This window comes from Emydura macquarii, unplaced genomic scaffold (genome assembly GCF_026122565.2).
Source record: "Emydura macquarii macquarii isolate MOO-44397 ecotype Brisbane River unplaced genomic scaffold, CSIRO-AGI_Emac_v2 contig_719, whole genome shotgun sequence".
NCBI lineage: Eukaryota > Metazoa > Chordata > Testudines > Chelidae > Emydura > Emydura macquarii.
This window is the reverse complement of record NW_027130856.1, coordinates 14,134,040-14,158,471: the sequence shown is the minus strand read 5'-3', so window position 1 is coordinate 14,158,471 and position 24,432 is coordinate 14,134,040. Positions and strand designations below refer to the sequence as shown.

The 24,432-nt window shown below is 41.2% G+C and overlaps 1 protein-coding gene across 1 annotated transcript in view; it reads left to right on the top strand.

The window, feature by feature from the left end:
* Positions 1–268: 268 nt before the first annotated feature.
* Positions 269–24,432, top strand: part of DPP6 (dipeptidyl peptidase like 6) — a 370,977-nt gene continuing 346,813 nt past the window's right edge. The window contains exon 1 of the mRNA XM_067542727.1: positions 269–436. Coding sequence (XP_067398828.1) covers positions 380–436 — 57 coding nt within the window. The 5' untranslated portion in view covers positions 269–379. The remainder of the gene's footprint in view (positions 437–24,432) is intronic.

Here is a 24,432-nt window from a genome sequence, read left to right as displayed (position 1 = left end):
GTGGGGGAGTGAGGACCACATCGCTGTCTTCCAGCGCTGAGCTGCCAGTTGCTGGTTGCCAAGCAGATATCATTGCTTCTGTGACGATTGCAGAGGCTGTTGCTAATTGAAGAAGCCCCCACAGCATCCTTCTTTTCCTCCTTTTCCTGATTTTATTTTAGAAGCACAGAGAGAAAGAGAGACTGAGGTTTTTTTACTTTACATTTTTATTTCATTGTTTAGGGGGAGGGAGGAATTTCTCTCTGACTCTCTGCTAGTGATTAAGTGATGGACTAGTTACACATCCTTATCCCTTTAGCTTTTGTGTGTGTCCCTGAAAACACACACACACACTCTGTAAAACCCTGTTTGCCACTGCAGTGGGCACAAATAGGTGAGCATGACTACAGCCAAGGAACAAAATGCTTCAGGAAAACAAGCCCAACAACAAGAACAGGTAATGCTGTTTATTTTCCTCAACTGGAAACAAATATCGAGATGAATTATATGGCTATAAATTTCCTGTACGTTTTTTGTTTTTGTTGTTCTCTTTGGTGGGTGTTACTAAAATTGCCACCTGAATCACCAGTCAGTGGAGGGTGGAAAGTGCTGTGTAACAGGGTGTGTAGTTTGCCTGTTTGGGGCTTTTTTTTGTTTTTTGTTTTTTTGTTTTTTGTTTAACAGATTGCACCCTGTAATCAATAATGTACAGGTGAAGAACATTCTACTCTGTAACTTGCTTCATCTGCTGCGTGGGGGTGATGTCTGTTACAGTGGGCTGGGACAGGGGCTCCTTGGAATAATCCATCTTTGCATTTGGAACTTCTAAGGCTTTTTACAACTACTTTGTAGTTGGACTCAAAATTGCAAAAGTAGATTTCAGCTGCTTAATCTGCCTCCTACTTACTTTGAAATTATGATCTGCTGTTTTCTCTGAGGCATTTAACAATATGCAACGTATGTATCTACATATTCAGTATGTATATGCCAAATGTAGCCATAGTATAAAGTAGGCACAGCTCCCATTGACTTAAATGGAAATAACAGCTGCTTACACACATCTGAATTTGATTTGCTATATCTATGAGTTTCTCTTTGCAGGTGTGTGTGTTTTTTTATATACATGCAGACAGTTAAAGACTTAATTTTCTTTCTGTTTCATTGTCTCTCTTGTGTTTTTTAATATGTATTTCTGCTCATCTTCCTTCTGTGCTGATAGGCAAGGTGGAAACTTTTTCTAACAGAAAAAGCAGGAGCCACATCATTAGCTCTAAGTGATATGTAAGATAAGAAGTGGTGACATAAGGGGAAGTCTGGCTGAGATACAGCTAAAGATGGAAAAGATTTCAGAGATTTTTATATGGCAGCAAAGCAGCAGTTCCATCTTCCCCACAACCCTGCTTCCCAGTACACATTGTCAGAATCTACAGGGAAATAAAGATGAATCTATCTGCACCAGTTCTTGAGTTCTTATATTTTTGTTGTGTCCTTAAAAGATTGGAAGTTCACAGCTTTAACCATTGGTTAGGACAGCATGTGAGGATAATTTAAATAGTTCTCTTAGGACACAAATTAATTCTTAAAATAGTTTCTTCCTAGCTAGATATATTGAGAGCACCAAGCATTGTTACATTTTAAAGAGAGGTGGGGAAGGGAGAGGGTGAAATCTCATTGGGTGTCCTGCCACCACAGGTAGCACAATCTGATATTTATTTTCAGGGTGACATTTTACTAATGGCCAGAGCTTTATCAGCTGTTCTGTTAAAATTTGAAGAAAACAACTTTGATCCTGCAGAGCAGAGAGACTCTCTTTAACTAAACCTGCCATCTACAGCATACACTCTCTCTTTTCATCGTTTGTTTTTGGGACATACCTATTGTCATTGCTTGCTGCAGATAAAAATGAACAAAGCTGTATTTCCAGGAGGAAGGAAAATAAAAACTGCTTCCTGTGAATAAAGGGAGCTATAGGGATTATTCTCTCCAAGCTTAGTAGAAGTGTTGATTTTAGTTGGGGTCTGTGGGTTCAGAAAGTGTAAGTCGGTTGCCTTTTATAAAGAAGTCCTGCTTTTTTTAAAGTAATATTGCCTTCCTAATACCATTTTGTTATTGACTTGTCCCTTCGCGACCTCTCTCTTCCCATTTTTAGTGCAAAATGTCCACCCTTTTCCATGATGCAAACAAAGGTTCTTGATTGTTTTCAGTCAGCTATGGAACTAAGTAGCAATTCAGTCCATATGGTACATTTAATAATTATAAAAGCGTGCTGTGCCTCAGCACAGCCCCAATGTGGGTATGAAATAGAAATATCCGGCATATATAAATGTCAATGGATATTAACCTTTGAATCAGTATGAAAGTTTGCCAGCTGCTATAAAATATTTGTTTGTTTTTCCCAAATGGATCAGTTATTAAAATTACGTGACACCCTGGGCCAGATCCTAAGTTGCTGTAAATGGGAACAGCTCTACTGACTTCAGTGCAGTTGCACTCATTTACACCAGATGAGGAACTGGACCTCGTCCGACTTAAGTAAGTAGTTCATAATTATAAAGAAATACAGAGTTGTCCAAACATTTCCCATTGGATATTGGTTTTGTGGATGTGGAAAATCACTGTTCTTCTCTTGCTTGAAACTGATCAAGGTGCTGAAGATTTTACCTGGGATAAAATTGAAGGCAAAAGTGCTACTCTGATTGTGTAGAGGATTGAATGTTCTATGGAAGCAGCTGCTACTGTCATATAAGATTGTGACTGTTCCTTTTCTGCATTTCTCATTGTCACATCTTCTTGTTCCAGAGGCATTCAAGTTGCACTGTTTGCAGAGGTATATTCTCTTTATAATACTAAGCTAAACAGAAAATGGTCAATAGGCGACATTGCAGGAGGGGGTGAAGAAAGTTTTTTAAGAAAAACACAAGCCAACATTTTATATGTAAATCTAAATCTTTATAGTGATCCGTATGCCTGTATGAAAAATGAGGTTTTATTGAGATGAAGGTATGATTGCATCTGAAATTTGGAAAAAAGAATGGATCAGGATTTAAGATGTGCTATGGAGAGATTCAGCTGCCTGAAAAAATGAATGAACACTCCCCATTTCTTGTTAATTAAAAATGTTTATTACATTTTTTTTCTGATTGACCACCTAATTTCCCTTCATTTTGTTTAAATTCTCCAGAATTTTAATAGACCTTCTACTACCTTGCTTGCTGTATATTTCACTGACTTAAAACGTTAAACCTCATAAGTACAGGAAAGATGCCGTCAAGTGATCTGTGATGCTATCTAAAACACACAGTTTGTGATGGCTTTACCAAGGTGGGAGTTGGATGTAGTTTTCTATTTATCCTTCATTATCTCTGCCTCAATAAAGATTCCTTCCCACCTCCCCTCCAAATGGTTGGAGAGCACTGCATACTGGTAACTGTACATGTTGGCATAGAACATTGTCCAAAGCCCACTCAAGTCAGTGGAAAGACCCCAGTGGGTTCTAGCTCAGGCCGAGAGAGATTACCAAAGCTTTGTCTGTGCTTTAGGGGATTGTTAGCGGGACATGTGAATGAATGAGCTCTGAAAGCTATTTTGGCATGTTAAAAGATTTACACAAATGAATATGAAGAAGAAACAAGATCTTTGGCTAATGGAAATCCACATAACTCTACTGAAGTCAGTGGAACTACAGTGACTTACAGGAGCTAAGGATCTGGCTCAGGGACTCTAATGGTAGCCTGAAAAAATGTGTTGCATGTAACAGACTGTGTATTTTATATATGGTTTAGTTTCATTTTCTGGCTACTGTTACAGGGTATTTTGTGATGTGATAGGCACGGGATTGCAAATAGCTCTGTATTCCCAAATAAAATAATTAGGCCAGTTTTCATCAAAATTTGGTACTTGGCATAATGCTAAAAGGATATTTTTAGATATTTTAAAAGTCATGCATAGCAAGAATAAAGAGAGAGAGACCCTATAATTTAAAAGGTTTCTGCGTTAGCCTCAAACTTGAACATGCAAAATTGATTAAGAGGCTGATCTGGCTTCCATTATAGTTAATGAGAGTTTTGCCAATGATTTCAGTGAGAGCAGGATTTTGCTCTGACACATAGACATTTCTTAGACACGCTTCAGTTAGTGATGACCATTTACGCCCAGTGTGTTGTTGCATGTGCTGACCAAACATTAGATAAAAAGGCAAGAAAGAGGAGGGCTGCTTTGGATTGAAATATATTCCCACAAGGAAAGGAAATGAAGCCAGATCGATAGAATAGCTCTCTCTAATAGTCATTAAGTTAATAATTTTTTTAAAATTTATTTTCAAATGTGCCATTCTAATTTCAAATGATATGAGTTTGAAAAGGGGACGAGGGGGGAAGATAGTTAATTTAGGAAACCTAATCTAGGCGCAGTGAGGAGTGAAAGGATGGAAAGATTAATATTTAATGCTCCCAATCTACCACAGCACATTGTACTTCACTGGCAGAACCTGTAGTATGTTGTCAAAGAAGTACATTTATAGTGTCTTGTACAGTGTACTAAAATCTGCCTCCGCTTCTGCAAGTTTGCTAGAAGAGCACCAAGGGGCACCAGGCATAATGTGGTGGCTACAGAAGGGACCTTTCTGGGTATGTTCTATGGCCCCATCTCCTGTATGCCAGGAGGGAAATCTGGATAATCCTGTTTTACAGCTGTAGCAAGGGGTGTCCATCCCCACACTCCCCTTTGGCCCCTTTCAGGTCACATCTATGTCCAGCCAATGCCAGCTGGGTTGCGTGCTGCTGCAGCTCTCCAGTGTCACTCAGACCAGTAAGAGCGGTGACCAAGCCCTACATGTGTCTTTAGCAGGTGTGGGGGACTATGTTTCAGCACACTTAGAACTGTGCATATTCATATGATGGGAAATATACTCCTTGAACTGAAAAATGTGAAAGGTTCAGTATTCCCTGTAATGCTACTTTAAATTGTTCTAGGCTCTGCAAACCTGATTGCTGATCCCAAAAGTCCTCACTAATGTGTGCTGAATATGCTGGGCTATACAATATGCCCTTCAACCCTGTACTCAAGGGGATACAATAAACCCAAGTCACAGTTACCCTAAAGCCTCCTCATGCCAACCTGGCAATATAAAACGGTCTTAAAGGGTGCTAGGCTGCTTTACAAAGGCCATAGTGCAGCTGAGAATCAAGCACAGTATATCTTGTTCACACCACTTTGTAATGGAGATTGTGAAGAGTCTCTCCTGTCTATTGGGCCCCCATCACTGTGGTATTGGTGTGTCTTATGGGAGTTTTCCAGTTGGGCTCAAGGGGGATGGATTAGGGCCTAAATGTTTCTTACAACAAGAAAGCCCTGATTCACTACCCGGGTTCCACCTGCTTGTGCTGTCAGAATCCTGTTCAAGGCCCTGGGAGCACAAAATCCACCTGGAATGGAATTGAGGAACACAGTGGCACAAACCGTCTGTCTGCTACCCAACCTCCAGGGGGGCTCAGAGTAGGCTTGGGTACGCTAGGTGGGGTTAGGACAAGTGAGCTAGTTCAGCACATCCCCTCAGGAGGCTGGGATAGCAATGCTCCCACACAGCCTTGGCTAGAGCTGGAAGCTGTCCTTTCCCAAAGGTGAATCCCCACGTGCGTGTACCAATCTCTCTAGCCAACTCTACATAATATCTTGGCTCTGCTTACTGTAGTTATGCAGAAGGCAGAGGGGAGTGTCCTTCTCTGGATGCTGACATTCAAGAGTAGGAAAAGAGGAAGACTGCAACCAGCACTGACTTAGACCGAAAACAGAGCTCGACTTTTTTTAGTGAAAAATGAGTGATAAATGCACATTTTACTTTTTTTAAAAGAGAAAACTGTTGACATCAGACAATAATTTTCTCATTTGATAAGTATTCTATAAACAACATATCATACTGTAGGTCCAAAACTGATGTTCTCCAGGAAGTCGTGGCGAACAGTTGTTTCATTCCATATATGGCATCTGATCTATTTCTCAAGAGATTACATTTCCATAATAGGGCTCCTGAGAACATTGCTGCAATTTCATGTTCTTGAATACAAACTGTGGCAGTTCTTTCAGTTGCTAAGTTGCTGTATAGAGCACAGGCCACTGAAAGGCGGTGGAGAAAAGAGATGGAAAGGAATAAATTTGGCCCATAAGCATTTACAATTATTAGTATTTAACATGTGTATTGAAGTAGAACCCAGAGGCCTCAACCTGGTCAGGACCCTGCTGCCTTAACCACTGTGCAAATACATACTAAATTATAGTCTTTGTCCCAAAGCATTTAAAATACATTGGGTTTGACTCATCCTTGCTTCATCCCCCATTGAGTCACCCCCCCCACACAGAGTTGGCACATCCCTACCGTTGCTTGGTTGCAGCACTTGGATGGTTCTTCCCTTCCTTGGGGATTCCACTGGAGGGGAGTGCAAGTATTATGTTGTGGGCCTGACTCCATAGGAGGCCTGCAAGAAGAGATTGCATGTAGGATGTTCAAATCTCTTAGGTGCTCTAGGAATTCTCCCTGCTTAGCCAGCACCACATTCTCTTGGGACAGCTTTGGTTGGCTCAGGCTGTTGTTCCCTGCATCAAGGCTGGAGACGAGTTTGCGTATAGCATGTGTTGCAACTTCCCCCCAGCTGCCTTTTCTGTACTGAGTTTGCTGCTAGAAACCAGAGGAACCCAATTCTGTAGTTAGCCAGTGAACTAGCATTTGCAAGACAATGGCTTTAAACTGCAAAAGAAAAATGGCTTTATCAAGGAAAAGGAATATATAATAGCAAAAAACCCCATTGTATTAAATGTTTTTCTTTAGTGTATTATCTGAAACATATCTTGCAACCAAATTCTTTGAAGGAGTAGGCTAAATAAAAAAGGAGGTTCTAAAATGGGATTTAAATAAGGAACAGCAGGGTATCAAACTTGAGGGAAGAAGCCCCATCTGTGAAGTGTGTCTGGGAGGGGACAGACTGGAGGAGTGAAATGAGTGGATTAAGTGAATCCGCAAAGTGTTTTGTAAATTTGGAGGGCACTTTGGGGATGGAAATGGATAAAAAGCCAGTGAAGGTACCGGAGGAGGGGGGTGACTTGGCACCACTCTCTAACTCAAGAAGAAAGTTTAGCTGTGGCATAATGGACTACTTGACATTTTAGACAATAGAAATGTAGAAAGACATTAAAAGACAGCATTGAAATAACTAGTGTACAAAGTTAAGGCATGAATAAGTATTTCAGCAGAAGAGGGTCAATGTAAGGACAAATACTGGCAGGATTCCAGTGGTGGCAATAAGCAGACTTGCAGACAGGAGAGATGGGGGAGGCAAATGAAACCTTAGGTTTACATACAACGCTTCGGTTTCTGGAATTGGAAGCAAATGAAGTTTGAGTTAAGGTGCAAGAACAGAGGCATGCATCACTTTACATAGGGCAAAAGGACATTTTACGTACAAGGGAAACTTCAGCAGTAGCAGTGTACAGTGCAGCTGGAAGTCTGCACAGGGAAGACACATAGGTGGATGGGAGAAGTCAGGGATGGTGGTAGAACTGGGTGGCATCCTCAGAACAGGGACATTTAAGGCTGAAGTGAAAATGTGCAGAAGCAGAAGACGTGGTGTAGAGAAGAGGGCTAAAGTGAGGAGCCCAGACCCTCAGCAGTTGGGCTATGGAGTAATGGACCTAGGACCACTGAAGTCAATAGAGCAGTGCAGATTTACATGGGCTGAGGTTCAAGCCCAGGGGCTTGTGGCACTGCATAGTGAAAGGTAAAGGCTCTACCAAAAGCAAGGAGAGAAAAGTCCTTTAAAAGATAAGATGGAAACTGAGAGAAGGAAGTGCGGGGTCCTGGGGGCATCTCCTTGTCTGAAGCACTCGGGGCAGGAGGATAAATGAAAACCATTCAGAGACCAAGCAAAATGAAGGGAAAGAGGATCCAGTCTATAGAGAGGTGCCAGGTGGAGAAGGGCAGCCTCAGTCCAGTGAAAGGAGCCCGAGCAGAATGCAATTCAGTTTGGTGAGATGGTAAAAGAGGGCCAACTTCTCCAGAAGCTTGCTGAGGAGCGGGAGGCTGATGGTTAGTAGCCAAGCAAGGAGCAAATGGGTCCAACCCTTTTCTGTCCCTCAGGGGGTGATAGCAGTAGCGGTGAGACAGGGACAGGTGAGAAAAAGTGATTAATGGTTAGAGCCCCATGGTTTTTCATAAATACAAAATAACATGAAAGAAAATGAAAAAGACATAGAATGACATCATACCAAAAATCACTTGTTATAGTGGCTGCAATTTTCAGCACCACCACCCCTTGGACACTGCTGCCTGCTGCAGAGACTACCCAGCCTCTCCATGCACATCTGCTCTCTGCTGACAAGAAGAACAGTTTGGCTTGAAATGGTGCCCCTGTGGTGTGACCCTGTGCTCCAGGTTGCAATACCACTCACTCAGGTTTGGCCCGGACACCACAGAGAGGCTGGTCCCTGCCACAGCATCCAAGGGTTGGTGGTGCTGAAATGAGCCCCTGGAAGCCTGGCCTGTTAGGGAGCTGTGCCGTGGGAGAAGGGGGAGCCTGTACCACTACTGCTGCTAGACCACGGATGACCCATCCGTGTGCTCCTGTCCCATGTTGCTATGGCAACTCCCTCCCGGGGAACCCTTTGGGGGAAAGGGAGAGCAGGACTGGATGTGGGGATTTATATATGGTCATTTGAGATACTATATTAATGTAAACGGAATAAAAGGAAATAAAACGTTTTAATGGATAAAATGATATAACATGAAATTCCTGAAAAATAAAGTGAAGAATTATAAAAATGAAAAGGGTTTCAGAGGGCTCTTTTAATGATGGCTGAAACACAAGCTCTCATTGTCCTGCACCTTGTGTAGCCATTTACCCCTGTACAACGTGCAATTTAAGTATTACCAGCTTAGAATGGTAAAGCTTTGTTCCCACGTTGCACACACTTTTCTCAGGTGTCTGTGACTGCACAAGGTGTGAGGTAGTGGAGAATCAGGCCCTGGGTGTTTCAGGCAGCAATACAAGAATGAGACAGGTGAGGTACTTACTTAAAAAGAGTTAAGCTGAACTTGAGGAGGAAATTATCATAGAAGGCACATTACAGAGAAGATAAAGAGTTTATGATGATTAGAATAGTAATAAAAACAACAACCTGAGACCTAAGTGCTTCCTTAATATACTTCTGAGGTTCCCCCCGCCCCAGGTTGGCCAGTAGGGCAACGAAAATTTGTGGATTTTACTGTTTATAAAAATTAGCTCAGAAGAAAATAAAGGTAAATTGTATAAAAATTTTCACAATTGCATGGCTAGAGTAGTTTATATTACTTCTTAACTGCTGCTGTGCTTGAAATTGGAGCAATAATAAGCCTTCAGCTGAAGCAATTAGTCTGCAGTTTTTGACTCCATTACTTTCAGTTACGTCTGTCGCTAAATAGTTACTCTAAGATACTTAAAGCTTAGTTGCAGTATATTACTTGTCAAAAGTGAATTTGCAACTTAGAAGTTGATTTATTGTTAACTAAGCTCAGCAGAGATACCATTATAAACATGGGAGTTGACTGGTGGTGAATCTATATAGTTTCATATTATGCAGAATGCAGTTTGCATCTTTAATTTAGCATAATCATATACTATGACCAGCCTCTCAACTCTTCTTGTGTAGAGCCTACAGGGACCAAATACTTAATCTCCATATGGTTGTAAGAATTGATTAGCATACATTAAGCCACATAACTAGGCTTGGGTATGTTGACAACCTTAAACTTTTACTTTTCCATTTTTATGGCCAAGAGCAAATAGATTATCCCATACATAGCATTTTCTAGCTACTAATGGAAAGAAGCTGAAGGCTATGTAAGGAAAAAATATTGAAACTTAGCTCTTATTAAAATGAAAGGTGGGGAAGGGACACAAAGCCATTGTTTGTTAGCTCTGCAAAATAGGCTACTGCAAACCAGAGCTAATTCTGTAGTTAGAAGGCAGAAACGTCAGGTGCTTATTCTTAATAGGGACCAGAGTCATGCTTAAGATTTAGATTTAGAAACCCAGGGAAACTTTCTTTGGTGTTCTGTAAATTTCAGTTTCTGTAGATGTCCTTGCATTGCTCATCATTACAGGAAATTTATATATTTCTTTCACTTAGGAAGTTCTGGCATTCACAGTATTTTCCAGTTCAGGAAAACCTAATAGTATTCAAAGCCTCTCTGTTTTATTTATTTTTTCTTTTTAGTGTTGCAGTGTGGTTGACACAAAAGCTCAGCACACAAGCATTTCTTTGAATGTTGCTCCACTGAATGGAAAGTCTTTCACAGATTAATCTTCGTGAAACTTAATCAGCACAGGATTCAGTTGTATTAAATCAGATTCTTTTTCTGTGGTCTTTTCCTCTTAAGGTGTAATACATGGCTTTACATGGATTATATTGATGCTTGACTTTACTGTTGCAGTCTCACTATAATTAGAAGTTTTATTACCCCATGTTCAGAGTTAACCCACCCAGATAAAATACAGAACAGTTGTGAATATACAGGATAGCAAAAACCAAGGAGAAATTGATTGAAATAGCTGTGTAAAGTACTTAGCACATAAGGCTTGTCCATTAGTAAAATGTGTATTGATTAGTGAACCTTTTGACTTTCCTTGTTGGGAAGGTTGAAGATTTTTCAGTTCTTTATTGTTTAAATACTCAGCTATCTCTCACATGGACTGGCCGCTATTAGTTTTTAACCGTCAGCTGTTGGTAAATGTCTTTCTTACTGCAGCACCCTGCGTATTTTTATACTGATATCCCGTGCTGCTCTCACCAATATCCCTCCATCCCGATCTCCCCTAGCCCAGCTGTTAGTGAAGAGAGCTGTTTATTGCTGATGCATTCCTCTCCCACAATCACTGCAAATGGCAGTGCTGCTTGCTCTACCTGATGTACATGGCCAAAGAGGGGAGCTGGCCGAAAGAAGAGCAACCTGTATTAAGCAGACTTATTCCCGGGGCAATATGTGGCTCCCCAGTCTGGCCAGATGTTTCAGGCAGAGAAGGCAGTACATATGACTACAATAACTGAAAGAGAGAAGAATGGTGGTGGGGTAGCCCAGTACTCCCCAGATCTTCCAGCATGTTGGGACAATTTGTCCTTGGTGAGTGTGCTAAAATATTAGAATCTGTTCTTGCAGTCTCTTACCCTGGGAACATGAGCATCATGATTTCATTCTAAGACTGTGGTCCATGAACCCCTGGGGGTCTGCACACTATGCCTAAGATTTCCAAAGGGGCACGCACCTCCATTTGAAATGTTTTAGGGGTCCAGAAATGGAAAAAAGGTTGAAAAACCACTGCTCTAGGATAAAGGAAGAGACAGTGGACTGTAAGGGAGTACAGCCTACCCTTATTTAAAACAGAGATGGCTTTAGTAAATAGCAACACAAACTTGGAAAACTTCTGAAAGGGAAATAGATTTAAGGCATGATGAGAAGTCTTTTGAAGCAATGGAAGGACTCCCACTGACTTTGGAGGGTATTGGATCAGGACCCTAAGCAAGTTATTTACCAGTGTAAAAGTCCCTCTGAAATAAATTGGTGAACAGAAGAGCTTATTGCCAGCAACTCTTCTGCCATCTGCCCATACTACTTTCATCTGGATTCTGGGATTCAATACAGAGTGTTTTGAATATTGGAAATTTATTCTCTATATATCTGTCTGATTAAATGGTTTCCTGGCCAAATAGTGAAACAATTTCTACTTCCTCCTTCCCCTCCATTTCCAAAAATATATCCCACCATTAACAAACAAGGAGCCCCTTTTCAGTTTGATCACGCACAGTATCGCCCTCCATCCAGCATTCTGTTTTTTTCCTTTGCAAAAGGGTTTAAATCAGGTTTATTTTATTTTCCTAAGGGTCAATGAAAGAAGTGAAATTAGGGAAGGGTAAAGACCAGCACCCTCCTTTGCTGTCTTTCAACCACTACAGAAAGGAATAAACCCATTGGGAAATTCTATTACTACGACAAATGCTACTTTAAGCATCTGACCAATTTCTCTTTAATCTTCCACTACGTAAACTTGGTTGGTATTTTGGCTGAGTAAGGACTGAAGGATCAGGACCATGGTGTAAATTACTTTACTGTATATCTGAGCATCTGTTCAGTCATTTGTAACACACCTGTCACCAGAGTACCTTGGTATCATATGCAAAGAAATCAGCATCACGGTATTTCCTTCCAGGAAGACAAAAACCTTCTAACTTGCTAAGACAGTGGTGAGAACTACTGAAAATATGATCCTGCAGCTGCTTTGCATTGTTAGTGTCTATCTGAGCCAGTTGTATGATTTAGTCCAGTGTCACAGGATTGGGGCCAGATCTGGACTCCCCAAAATTCACATTGTTAGGGCAGATTAGATACGACTGGGAATGTTTCAATAAACCATTTTTTGCCAAAAAATGCCAATCATTAAAACTGAAACTTCTGGAAAACAGGGTTAGTTTTAACAACCCTCCTGACTCAAAACATTTTTGGAAAAAATAGTTTTAAAATTGTTGCAAAATCCCATTTTGACATTTTAAAAATGGAAAGTTTCAGTTTCTCAAGTTGAAACAACTTTTCGTTTTGAAAATTTAGTAATTTGCACTTAAAAAAAGCTAAAAATATAATGTCAAAATCAAAATAAAATGTCTTGAAATTATTGAAACTAAATGTTTTCATTGACCTGAACCAAAAAATGTTTTCAATTTTTGGTTTGTGAAAATTTTGGAGATTTTGCTTTTTGTCACAATTCTTGATGGGGAAATTTTTCAATATCTTGAATTTTCATGAAACAGAAAAAACATTTCCTGCCCAACTCTAGATAAGATGTGGAGTTTTGTTTTGGCTCATTATAGGAGAGGGAGCAATTTGAAAAATTTGTTTTTGGATCCAAACATAGGGAGTGCAACTTTCTAAAGAGGTAATGTTTAAATCATGAAAGAAAACTAGATTATCAAAATGAGAAAATAAAATAAACATAAAAACAAACTCCAGTTTGGAATTTAGTCCAATCCTTTTTCCCTTTGGTGCGAAGCTAAGGCCTGGTCTACACAAGAGAGTTTTGTCCACTGAAGTCAGCTTTTTGCATCAAAACAGTGGTAGTGTACACACTGCAATCCCTCCCCTCTTTCACCGACCCAACTACCTGATTTTATGACAAAATAAAACCACCTTGATGAGAGACTAGAACATTTTGCACCCAACTTTTAGCAATAAAGCATCAGTGTAGACACCGTGCTTGGTTCTGTCATGGTAAATGGCCTTCAGAAAGTGTCCTACATTGCCCATTCTGACTGCTCAGGCCATCATTTTGAACTCTGCTGCCCTGCTGCCATCCACTTCTCTCCGTGGGTACAAGTCCCGGGAATTTTTGATATTCATTTCCTGCTTTGTCAGCGTGGAGAGCTTACGTCTCATCTTCCCAGCTGGCGATGGCATCTCCACACAACAAACACTCTCCTGCTTGGAGCACACCAGAGCTTTTGGATCTGATTGTCATTTGGAGAGAGGAGGTTGTGCAGTCACAGTTCCGCTCCAGTCTAAGGAACTATGATATGTACAGTAAAATTTCTCATTTAATGGTGGAGAAGGGCTATGAATGGGACATGCTGCTGTGCCATGCGAAAATCAAGGAGCTGCAGCAGGGGTACCAAAAGGCTAAGGAGTCAAACCGTCGCTCTGGTGCACAGCCAAAGACCTGCCACTTCTATAAGGAGCTGGAAGCCATCCTCAGTGATGACCCCACCTCCACCGTCAAAAGACCTGTGGATACCTCCTCAGGCCTGGGGACAGCAGACACTGGACTCAACCCTGACAAAGAAGTTGTGACAAAGAGGTCGAGTTGGATGACGATGTGGAGCAGGGAACGAGGTCATTTGCTGACATGGGAAGCCAGGACCTCATGTCTACTCCAGAGGGTTCAAGCCAGCCCCATCTCTGGCAGAATGCAGGAGAGAGGAGCTTGGGTAAGTGATTTTTTTGAGCTGATGCTGCCTGGTTACATGAGGTACAGCTGTACTTTGCTTTGTTGTGTTATACAGCTGGTTGAAGGGATAGAAATACACAAGAGTAGCTGTGTTTGCTTCCCAATTCACTGTTCAGTTAGGCAGTGCATTGGAAAAGTGTGTTAATGGATACCGAGATTTCATGGGAATCCTCCAGAGAGATCTCTAGGAAACTTTCCTGGAGGTACTCGCCAATCCTCTGCTGGAGATTCCTCAGTAGAGCTGCTTTGTTTCTTCTGATAAGAAAACGATCATGGGGAAGCAAAGAAGAGATGTTCCAAGAACACCTCCAATCCTCCGAGGTGGGAAAAAAAGAAAAAAGGGCATGGACACTCTCTGACCTAAAATAATAAAATTGATAGGCAGGAGAGGAGGAAAAACAGGACCTAGTAGGTCATGAGCTCATGATAAAAGCCATGGAGGAGCAAATGGAGCTGCTAAAGTCACTATAACGCTGCAGAATTCATATGTTCACGCCCCCCCCCCCCCAATGCAGCCAATACACAACTTGTTTCCATGCCCTCTCAAAACTCCACACACACATTCCTACCAAATTCCCGGCCCGTCTTGGTACCCCGTTCACTCCATCCCTTCAGACAGCTTCCAGAATGATAGCTGGACTTACATCCAGCTGTCATAGCTCACACTGCCCCTCACTGCTTTCTTCCCTCCAGCCCAGCTTTTTGTGTGTGTTGTGAGTAATTGTTATTTAATAAAGACATACTCTTTGAGGATAAGCTATCTTTATTTGTCTTTTGCACACGGTGGTTGCACCTCACATTGATACACAGTGCAAGCTTGTTAGCAGTCATATAATGGCACAGTGCTGTTTACAAAGATATCTTATTGGTGCTCATTGTCAAATAGCAGGCAGCTATAACCATGGGAATATTTTCCTCATTTAGGTCTAAACTGCCAAAAAGGCATCACCAGCGAGCTTTTAATCTACCAAACTCACATTCAAGGATCATTCAGCACATGTTCAACCTGTTATTGAAAAGCACTCTTTGCTGCTATCCAGGTTGCCCATATAAGGCTTCATGAGTCATAGCAGTAAGGAGTAGGTTGGGTCTCCCAGGATCACCATGCGCATTTCAACAATCCCTATTGGAATCTTTTGGTCTGGAAAGAAAGTCCCAGCTTGCAGCTTTCTGAACAGGCCAGTGTTTCTGAAGATGCATCCATCATACACTTTCCCTGACAAATCTGTGTTGATGTCAGTAAAACACGCACGGTGATCCACTAGTGTCTGCAGTAACATAGAGAAGTACCACTTTTTATTGATGCACTCCATCGCAAGATGATTCAGGGCCAAAATTGGGATATACATGGCATCTGTCACCCCGCCACAGTTAGGGAATCCCTTCACTGCGAAGCCATCCACTGTTTCACACACATTTCCAAGACTCACAGTCCTTTTTAGCAGAATGTGATTAATGGCCCTGCACACTTGCTAAAACAGAACTGCAACGGTGAACTTCCTGACTCCAAACAAATTAGCGACTGATGAGTAGCAGTCTGGAGTTGCCAGCTTCCACACTACGATTGCCACGTGTTTCCCCACTGACAGGAGAGCTCTCATTCTGGTGTCCTTGCACTGCAGGGCAGGGGCGAGCACTGCACAGAGTTCTATGAAGGTGGCTTTGCACATTTGAAAGTTCTGCAGCCACTCCTTGGCATGACAGACCTACATAAAAAAAAGTGGTGGTGCACTGTTTGCAGATGCTCCATGAATGCAAACAGTAATCCGTCATTGATGGTTTGCATGGCAGTGAGACGTTCAGAACACTGACAACAATGTAAGAGCAGTGCAGGATGCATCCTTTCAGATAGAGATGGCAGGCACTCAGGAAATTGGAATTGTTGAGAAATGCTGTGAAACACAGTTGGAAACCCATGGAATGATGGGATGGAAATCACTGCATCATGGGACCTTGAGCCCACACCCATGATGCTCTGCTCATGATGATCTTCTCCACCCTCCCACAACTCCTAGCGGCATAAGATAGCGAGTTGCAAAGTGGGATAGCTACTACAGTGCACTGCTCTGTGTCAAATGCTAGAGCACCAAGTATAAATGCGCTTTGGCGACACAACGAGTACTGTGTGGACAGGCACAAGTGTTGTAATTACAGCACTTTTATTATTGCTGTAACTTGCGTCAACAAAACGTTCTAGTGTAGACAAGGCCTAAGACTTATCAAAGGTATTATCTTCGCTCTGTCTCCCAAACATTTGCTGTTACAGCCATTTCACCAGTCCCTGCATAAGGAGAGGAGGAATCTGAGCTGGAATTAGTTTGTTCATTTGTATTGTACTCCTGCATCCTGAGAGAGAGAATATGGGTGTGATCTAATATTATATGGAGTGTTTTATTTAACAAAGTAGACAAGAAAATATATGTGCTGGAAACATATTATGTAAATAAGTATTGAATGAACATATGAGCGTTCCATTGCTCCTGCACTTTCATAGTGTGGGTGAACCAGAGTCTACGTACTTCATCCACTCAATGTAAACAGTTAATTGTTCTATTCCGTTCATTCTATTCAGCTTCTTCTACCGTGCTCATAACAAGTGCCCACAGGTTGCCAGAAACCCCACCTCCAATATCCAGCAAAGTCATGTTTGGCCTTTTTTCCCCTTTCTTGAATAAATGCTTTGTGTCAGTTAAGGAGAAACCATTCTTGTGGAGGAAAGGAATTAATTTGTTTCAAGCCTCATATTAAATACTGTTTGTTTTTACATTTTGTCTGTTGTCCATTGGAGTAATACATAATTCTTTTATTTCTTTTTACTGCTGAAACAGTTGATAAAACAGGAGATGACAGATGCTCTTCGGAGACTGAATGTAGGTGATACTACTATGTATTATACTTCATTACTTTTCACTGACTTGACAGCTTCCATAGAGTTTCTTTCCATCCTACAACCCTTCAATAACCACATGAAGATTGGTACATGGCCCCAAGCCAGGAGACTATTGAATAGGAGTTTTTAATATTCTTCAGTCACATGGACTATACAATTGACTCAGAGGGAGATCAGCCTCAATTAGATTTTCTTGAAGAATAATTGTCTTGGTACAGTGAAAAAGTGCGGCCTGAGGTTGGCATGCAAAAATGGGTGAGTGCTCACTTGCTGCATGTATGTATCCATGTGCAGTAATTGCATGCACAAAGAGTGGCAAGTAATTGCCCATGCATTTTTTCATGCAGATATAGAGCAGGAGAGGGAGCGGGAATAGTTAGCCTCAATAATGCCAGCTCCAAGTATTCAGAAAATCATGAATGAGGCCTTAAAAAATCATGAGATTGTTAGTTGGGTTCTTTTTATTTACCTTTATTTACCTACCTGAACCATTGGGCTGCACTTGGGTCACATTTTTAGGCTTTTCTCTGCAACCACAAAGGCTAGATAGTTGTATTTATTTTTAAATGAATGCTGAGATTCTTGACTTGTGAGACTTGTGAGAGTGAGCAACACTGCAGCCCACATCTCTCACCTTCCTCTCTTCCTCAGGAGGTAGCGCTACCAAGTCTCCTTGGCAGCCTAATATTCAAATGTTAAAAATGTGACCTATTCCCTGGCTAGTGTCATTCCCTTGCTTTCTAATCTGTTGCCTGACACTTCAGGAGAGAGGAGAGTAGCTGAGCCAAGGATGGGTTAGGACTGAAGTAGCACAGGTGCCTTCCGATACCTTCTCTCAGAACAAAAAGCCATTCTCCCTGTCATCATCTTACTCGGCTGGGGCTCAGGATTTTGGCTGAGGCTGTAAACATCCAGGAGTGGAGTTTACAAATGGGGAATAGCCTCAGATTTTTAAGAAACTACATCTGGGGCAAATCCTGCCTTCCATTATTCCTGTGCAACTCAGCTGAAGTCTGTAGCCATGTTTGTTTAGAAATGGAGTTGCAGATATGAACACCCTTCTTGGCATTCTACATATATATAAACCTGCAGATCCTTATTTAGACAGCTGGGATTTGGTATGAGCTGACCAATTAACTCAAAAAGCCAGGAAAAAAATCAAATAGCTGTGGGAAGTGTTGAAGGTAACAGATGAGAGAATGTTGCCTGCAGAATCTTGATTCTACATAATAAATTATTGCAGTCAAATTGAACTCCTGCCCACTTTTCAGTGGTATTAGAGAGCTGGAAATTATGCATATTTTGGCCAGGAGATCATCTACTATCTCTTATTGACAGGCGAGTAAAATTGGAACAGGGAAAAGCACTAATTAATCATTACTGTATGTAACCTTTACTAGTGTGTTATAGTCCTGACATTTGAATTCCACTTTGCAATGTTCGTTTAAATACAGTGTGTTTTTATGCAATATCGTCTATGGAAAAACATGCACAAGTACTCGGAGTGGGTTTTTCAAAGGTGCCTATCAGAATTAGAAGATCAGTTCCCACTGAAAATCACAGTCTCGAATCATATTTACTCATCAGACAGTACACAGTAAACTTGTTTAGTTTAGTGTATACCACATACCCATGGGAAAAGTTGTTGAACCATGTGATAAATTGTTGGGCTCCCAGCAGCTCTTGTTGAACTCTGTTGGAGGCTTCTGCATGTTCAGCATTCTTGAAACTCAAACCATTTATTTAGGAGCTTCGGTATGGACTTGGTAGCCTAGCTATTTTGCCTCTGAAGAGGGATGGCTTTTTAATAGCATTCTGGTGACTTGGCCTTTATTTCCTAAATAGTTAAATTTTTTAAAAAACTAACAGCTAGCAAGCTTATAATAAATTAAATGAACTGCTAATTCAGAGAACCCAGGGTATAGTCAAATTCCATAATTTAAATTTGGGAAAGGATGGATAACCTTATGGCCGATGAAAATAAAGATGACAAGGGTAACCAAATCCAGAGTTTCAATAAGACAATATTTCTGGAGATTTGGTTTTTTTTTTCTTTGCATCAACAGGTAATTGTGGAGCTGCATTGCCACTCTAGTGGCAGCATGTGCATATAATTATTTAAAAATTACAATAGGAGGCCTTATGAGAGGGGATGCTCTAAAATAACTATTTGTATTACTAATAATAATACTTGACTATAAGTATATGGCTATATTGATGTAATATATCCCATTGCAGAAAGGTGTGTTATTAAACTCCCAGAAGGATGTAAGTAGTCTGATAATAACACTTAACATTTACTACATGGAGTGCTTTGTCTTCAGATCACTTTAAAAAATTAAAATATTCCTCATGACATCCCACAGAAGTAGGTAAATCGTAATATCCCCGCTCGACAGAGGAGAGAACTGAGAGTCTAAGGTGAAGTGAATTGCTCCAAGTCACATAGCAAGGCCGTGGCAGCGTTGGGAGGAGACCATGGGAGTTTCTTTCTCCCACTTTCACACACAGTCTATGCAATCATGTTGTTTTTTTACTCCTCAAGTAACTCCCCATGTGGATAAAGGATATACAGTAACCTCAAAAGATCATGAATGGAAAAAGAGGTTTGTGCTCCTAAGACACTTAGACACTTTTGAAATTTTTAACCATGATATTAATTTATTTATTCAGATTTCTGAGACTCTAAATAAGATAAGATTCCAAGCTCTGGGCACCTTTTGGGCACCTCTAGGGGTCTTGACAATCTTTTAAAATATACTTTGTAAAATAGACTCCAGCAGTTACCCCGAGATCACAATACCACAACAGCAACACAAATGATAAAGCCTTCCATGTGAATGCCCACGAGAGTTCCCCTACTGCTACAGCCTTTACCAGTGTGAAAACAGGCCTTGTATCATGCCCTGAAAGTTAACAAAGTCAGATTGTTATATACGAAGGAGACTGAAATTAGTGTGGAGTATTAATTATTGTAGTGTCCACAAGCCCCCCAAAAGATCAGGCTTATATTCTGCTAGGCCTAGACTAAGAGACAGTCCCTGCCCCAAAGATCTTACTGCAAATGTAATAATTTTACTGTATGTCCACAGTGTTGTGTTTGTGAAGTTCCTAAAGTGAAAGAACCTAAAATCTCAGTTGTAGTGTCAGGGTGAATTCTAGAACAGTGCATGGGTGTGTGTGGTGGTGGCAACAGAGAGCTGGGCTCCCGTTCGATCTCTCAGAAGTACTTACATGGCTCCAGTTACCATACTATCTGAGCACCTCACAATCTTTATTATAGTTAACCATGCAACATGCCTGTGAGGTAGGGAAGTAGATTAATAGTTTATAAGGGACCGTTGTGATCATCTGGTCTGAGTTTGTGTATAGCACAGGTCATAGGACTTCCTTGAATTAATTCCTGTTTTTCCCATTTTACAGCTTGGAAACTGAGGCACAGAGAGTCTAAGGAAATTGTCCAAGGTCACACATGTCTGTGTCAGAATAGAGAACTGAATGTACCTTCAAGTCTGGGCAGTGCCCTAGGCACTGGACCTTCCTTCCTCATTCTGAATTCAGTTTCTCACTTCCTTGCTTGATAGGGCCCAGAGCACTCTAGAATCTATGTATATGCTCAGCCTCCTTGGAGAATGAGTTAGATTGCATCACTCTGCTGTAGTACCCGCTGCTAGATAGTCCAGTCAAGTGTTGCATTAGTGAGCACTGAAGAGAACTCCTTTTAACTCTTCTGGTGGGTGGATGATTTTGTTGATGTGAGTCATTTTTTGGGGAAGAAGGAAGATTATAGGGCTTTCAGAAAGGCCCAGGTTTGATCTCCTCCCGGTTTTTATAGCCTAGTGAGATGCTCCCTTTTGTGCGAGTCTCAACTTGGGAGGAAATTTTAGGCCAAGAGTGTGTGTAGAAGCTGATGGGGAAGGATTTTAGCATTAACAGTAGATGGGGGAGAAAAAAAGAGTATTTAAAAAAAAAATAGATGGAGCATAAATCCCATAATTTCACCAGAAAGCCATAGTCTCACTCTCCATTTACTTGCGTTGTCTTTGGCAAAACTGCAAATAAAGCTGCAGACAATGTCTGCGATGAAATATTCTGAATAGGATTTTTTCCCCTCTGGCTCTATAAGCAAAAGCAGTTGTAAGGCTGGCTAGACACAACCTGTTTGGCTTCAGAGCAGCCACTCTATTTTCAAGAAGAGAAGTGTTCTGGCACTGGGAGGACTATGATAAATGTTGTTTTCAGGAAATACTTTCCAATTAAGGAAGATAACTCTTTGCCTCTAACTAATGATTGCAAATTACTCCCTTCCCTGGGCTTAATAGTTCAGTTTTAAACATACTTACAATACCTGCTCTCCTGGTTGTTTGAAGAACTTGTACTCTTCGCAAATGGTTCTTGGGTTGAACAACATTTTTTTTTTCTTGTTTCCTAATTAGACTAATCCTCAGTAATAACAGTCTTTCCCCCACAAATAAAACTTACCCTATTTTAATACATAGTTCAGATTATGAACACATATTGATTAGTAATGGGGAGAAGTGTAACTGTAGTTATAAATGAACAAACAACTGTTTGAAATCTAGAAATTCTAATTTAAGGATAAATTTTTAAACATTACAGTTCTGGAAAGTTAGGGTGACCACTTCTGGGAATGAATCAAGGTTGTTAAGTAAAGAGAGGCTTTTGTCTGTAGGACCACTGCCTCATTTCTTGCAGAAGTTTGAAGATTAGTGTAGTGCAGTGAATGAGTCAGGGGATTGCAGCACAAGAAGGAAGATTCTTACGGTTAAGGTTAACTGAATGTTAATTCAACTGAATGTTGCCGTGTAGTTCCTGTGTGATGCTGGGTAAGTCATTTAACCTGAACTTTTCACAAGTGGTCACAAACTGTCTTAATTTTCTGGGTGCCCAACTGTACATCTGGGTGTCTGAAGTGCTGAGCTCTTATAGTCAATGGGACCTGTGCCCTGAGCAAATGAAGTGCTATACAATACTAAGTACTCTGAAGAATCAGGACCTAGGAATTTTAAATCGGGGACCCAAAATCAGTGGATGTTCTTGACCTTAATCTCTCTTTGTGCTTCATTTCCCCATCTGTAAAATGGAGATAGTACCAACCCCTCAACTTATACAGGTGTTATGGAAATAAATTATTACCGTTTGTGAAGAACTCAGATAGAATAGTGATGTGCAGCATAGAAATGCCAATGAGAAAATTAATAATGCATAGAGTTTAAGGCTAGAAATCTCATGGACCTGGACTTCGGCAGTCAGGCTTAGCGGTTGGAGCCATAGTGGTCAGGCCTACCGGCTGGAGCATGGTGGTCAAGAATCAGAAGTTACGCAAGAGGGCAGGAGCAAGGTTGGGAACAAGGTAGGCACTGGAGTGATCGCAGTTGTGGGTGTAGCGTTGAGTAGCCCCTGCCAAGAGCTACTGCTGAGCTTAAGAGCAGGCATGCCTGTGCCCCTCAGCCAATCCCGCAAACTGACCAGTTAGAGATTTCAGATGCTGTTAGCTAGTTAATCCCAGGCCCAGCTGCTGGCCCTCACTCCTGACAAGAAGGGGCCACCAGATCATCTCGTCTGACCTTCTGTATATCACAGGCCATCAACAGCATCCAGCACCTGCACACGAAACCCAACAACCAAAATTAGACCAAAGTATTAGAGACTAGATTATTATGTGCTACAGCATGAGAATAGGCGGGACTGAGGTGTACTGGTGCTCAAGGGCCCCACAATGGCAAGAAAATAATTAAGTGAGATTGTAATGCAGAAGCCCATCTCCAAAATCACATGGACAGTTTTTGCAAAGCCTGCCAAGACTTTGGGCTTACTATAATCTTAATAAAGACTAACATAATGTGTCAAGGAGTTGAAGACGCACCCGCTCTGACTTCCACCCACCTTGGTTACAACCAGCATGGTGACCGCAGCACACTTCCACTCCCAGATTTTCCCCAAACCTTGTGCTCTGCAATATCCAGCCTTCTGCTGGACAATTCAGAGAAATAATAAGGTTCATTTGTTCCTTGTAAAGAGATGAAAACACATCACAGCTTCTTAACTTTACTGGGGTAAAGGCACCCTTCCCTGCAAACACAGCACTGAGTTGGTTTATAGTAAAAATAAAATACATTTATTAACAGGACCTAGGTTAAATGATGCCGAATAAAAGAAATAATGTTAGAAAGGGTTACAAGCAAATAAAAGTGAAAACACTCATCTAAAAGTCTAAAACTTAATCTAGAAAGGTGCATGATTTGTTCAGGGTGGTTTCGCTTCTCAATCATTTTTCTTCCCAGCCATAGCTGACTTTCCCTCAGATAGGACTTTCCACAGAAGTACCAGATCTGTGTTTTCCTAGGTCAAAGATCTTTTCCTAAGCAGGTTTCAATACCTCTTTGGTTGAAGGAACCATCTTTCTCAGCTTGCAAGAGCTCTGGCCTCTTGTGTTTGTCTAGTGATAGATAACTTAGGGGTTCTCTGCCCCTCCCTTTTTACAGTCCAGTAAACATTTTGAGAAGCATCTCTTTCAAAGTTCATTGACCTTGCTTTCAGAGGCAGGATGACCTCATGCTTTTCCTCCCTTTCTGTGGTTTTCCCAGCCTCCTACTGATTTCTGTGTAAATGGGGCATCCATTGTTTTTTTGGGTCACACCTTGCTTAGTTTATTTGGAGAGAAGTAGATAGCTGTGACATTCCCTCCTGTCTGGGAAAGACCATTTTCTCCCTTTGTTTGGGTCACAGACTGGAAAGCATAATATTAATGAGTGTTCATAATTCCTTATGCACTGTTAATACATGCAATCAACAATGATGTTAATCAACGGTGTGTCATCATGCTTTCATAAAAGACTTTGTTAATACAGTAATATTGTATACACTCAGTTGATTCATTTGCTTATCACTTGAGGTTCAGCTCCCCTCCCCCCGTTTTTATAGACCAATAAACCCCTGCAATGTATTATCTGAAAAATGAAACCCACACCGAGCTTCTCTCTCCTGGTTGGTGTAGACACCATGCTGCCTCTTCCTCCACTTATTAGTTTAATAGCTTTGTTTGCCTACTGTGTACATAGAACTTTTATTGTCCTTGCCTGATGACGCTGACCAGAGAAGCAAATAATTCCCTTTGTGTAGGACAGACCTGTTTACCAACTCCCCCTGACATGCCTGGTTTGAACACATTTTAATTGTAATTCTAGCAAATATCCATAACTTTTAGTACACACGGCATACATACATCATGCGAGAACATTAATGAGCAGTGAGTTAGTTTTCCAATGATATATTACATGACACCTTTTAGATACAAATTACAACTAGAGTGAGTTGGGGTAGATTGAATTGGTCAGGCCAACTGAAACTCATTACCCGATACTAGTGAGTCCCTTGCTCTCTGGCACTGGGATGCTCTTAGGGTGACACCATCAGAGCACATGGTTTTGGGAAAATATGGGAGTGGGAGTGTGTTGGAGTCACCTTGCTGGTTGTAACCAAGTCTGGTGGAAGCCAGAGTGGGACTGTAGACAGGCTGCTGGGGCCAGA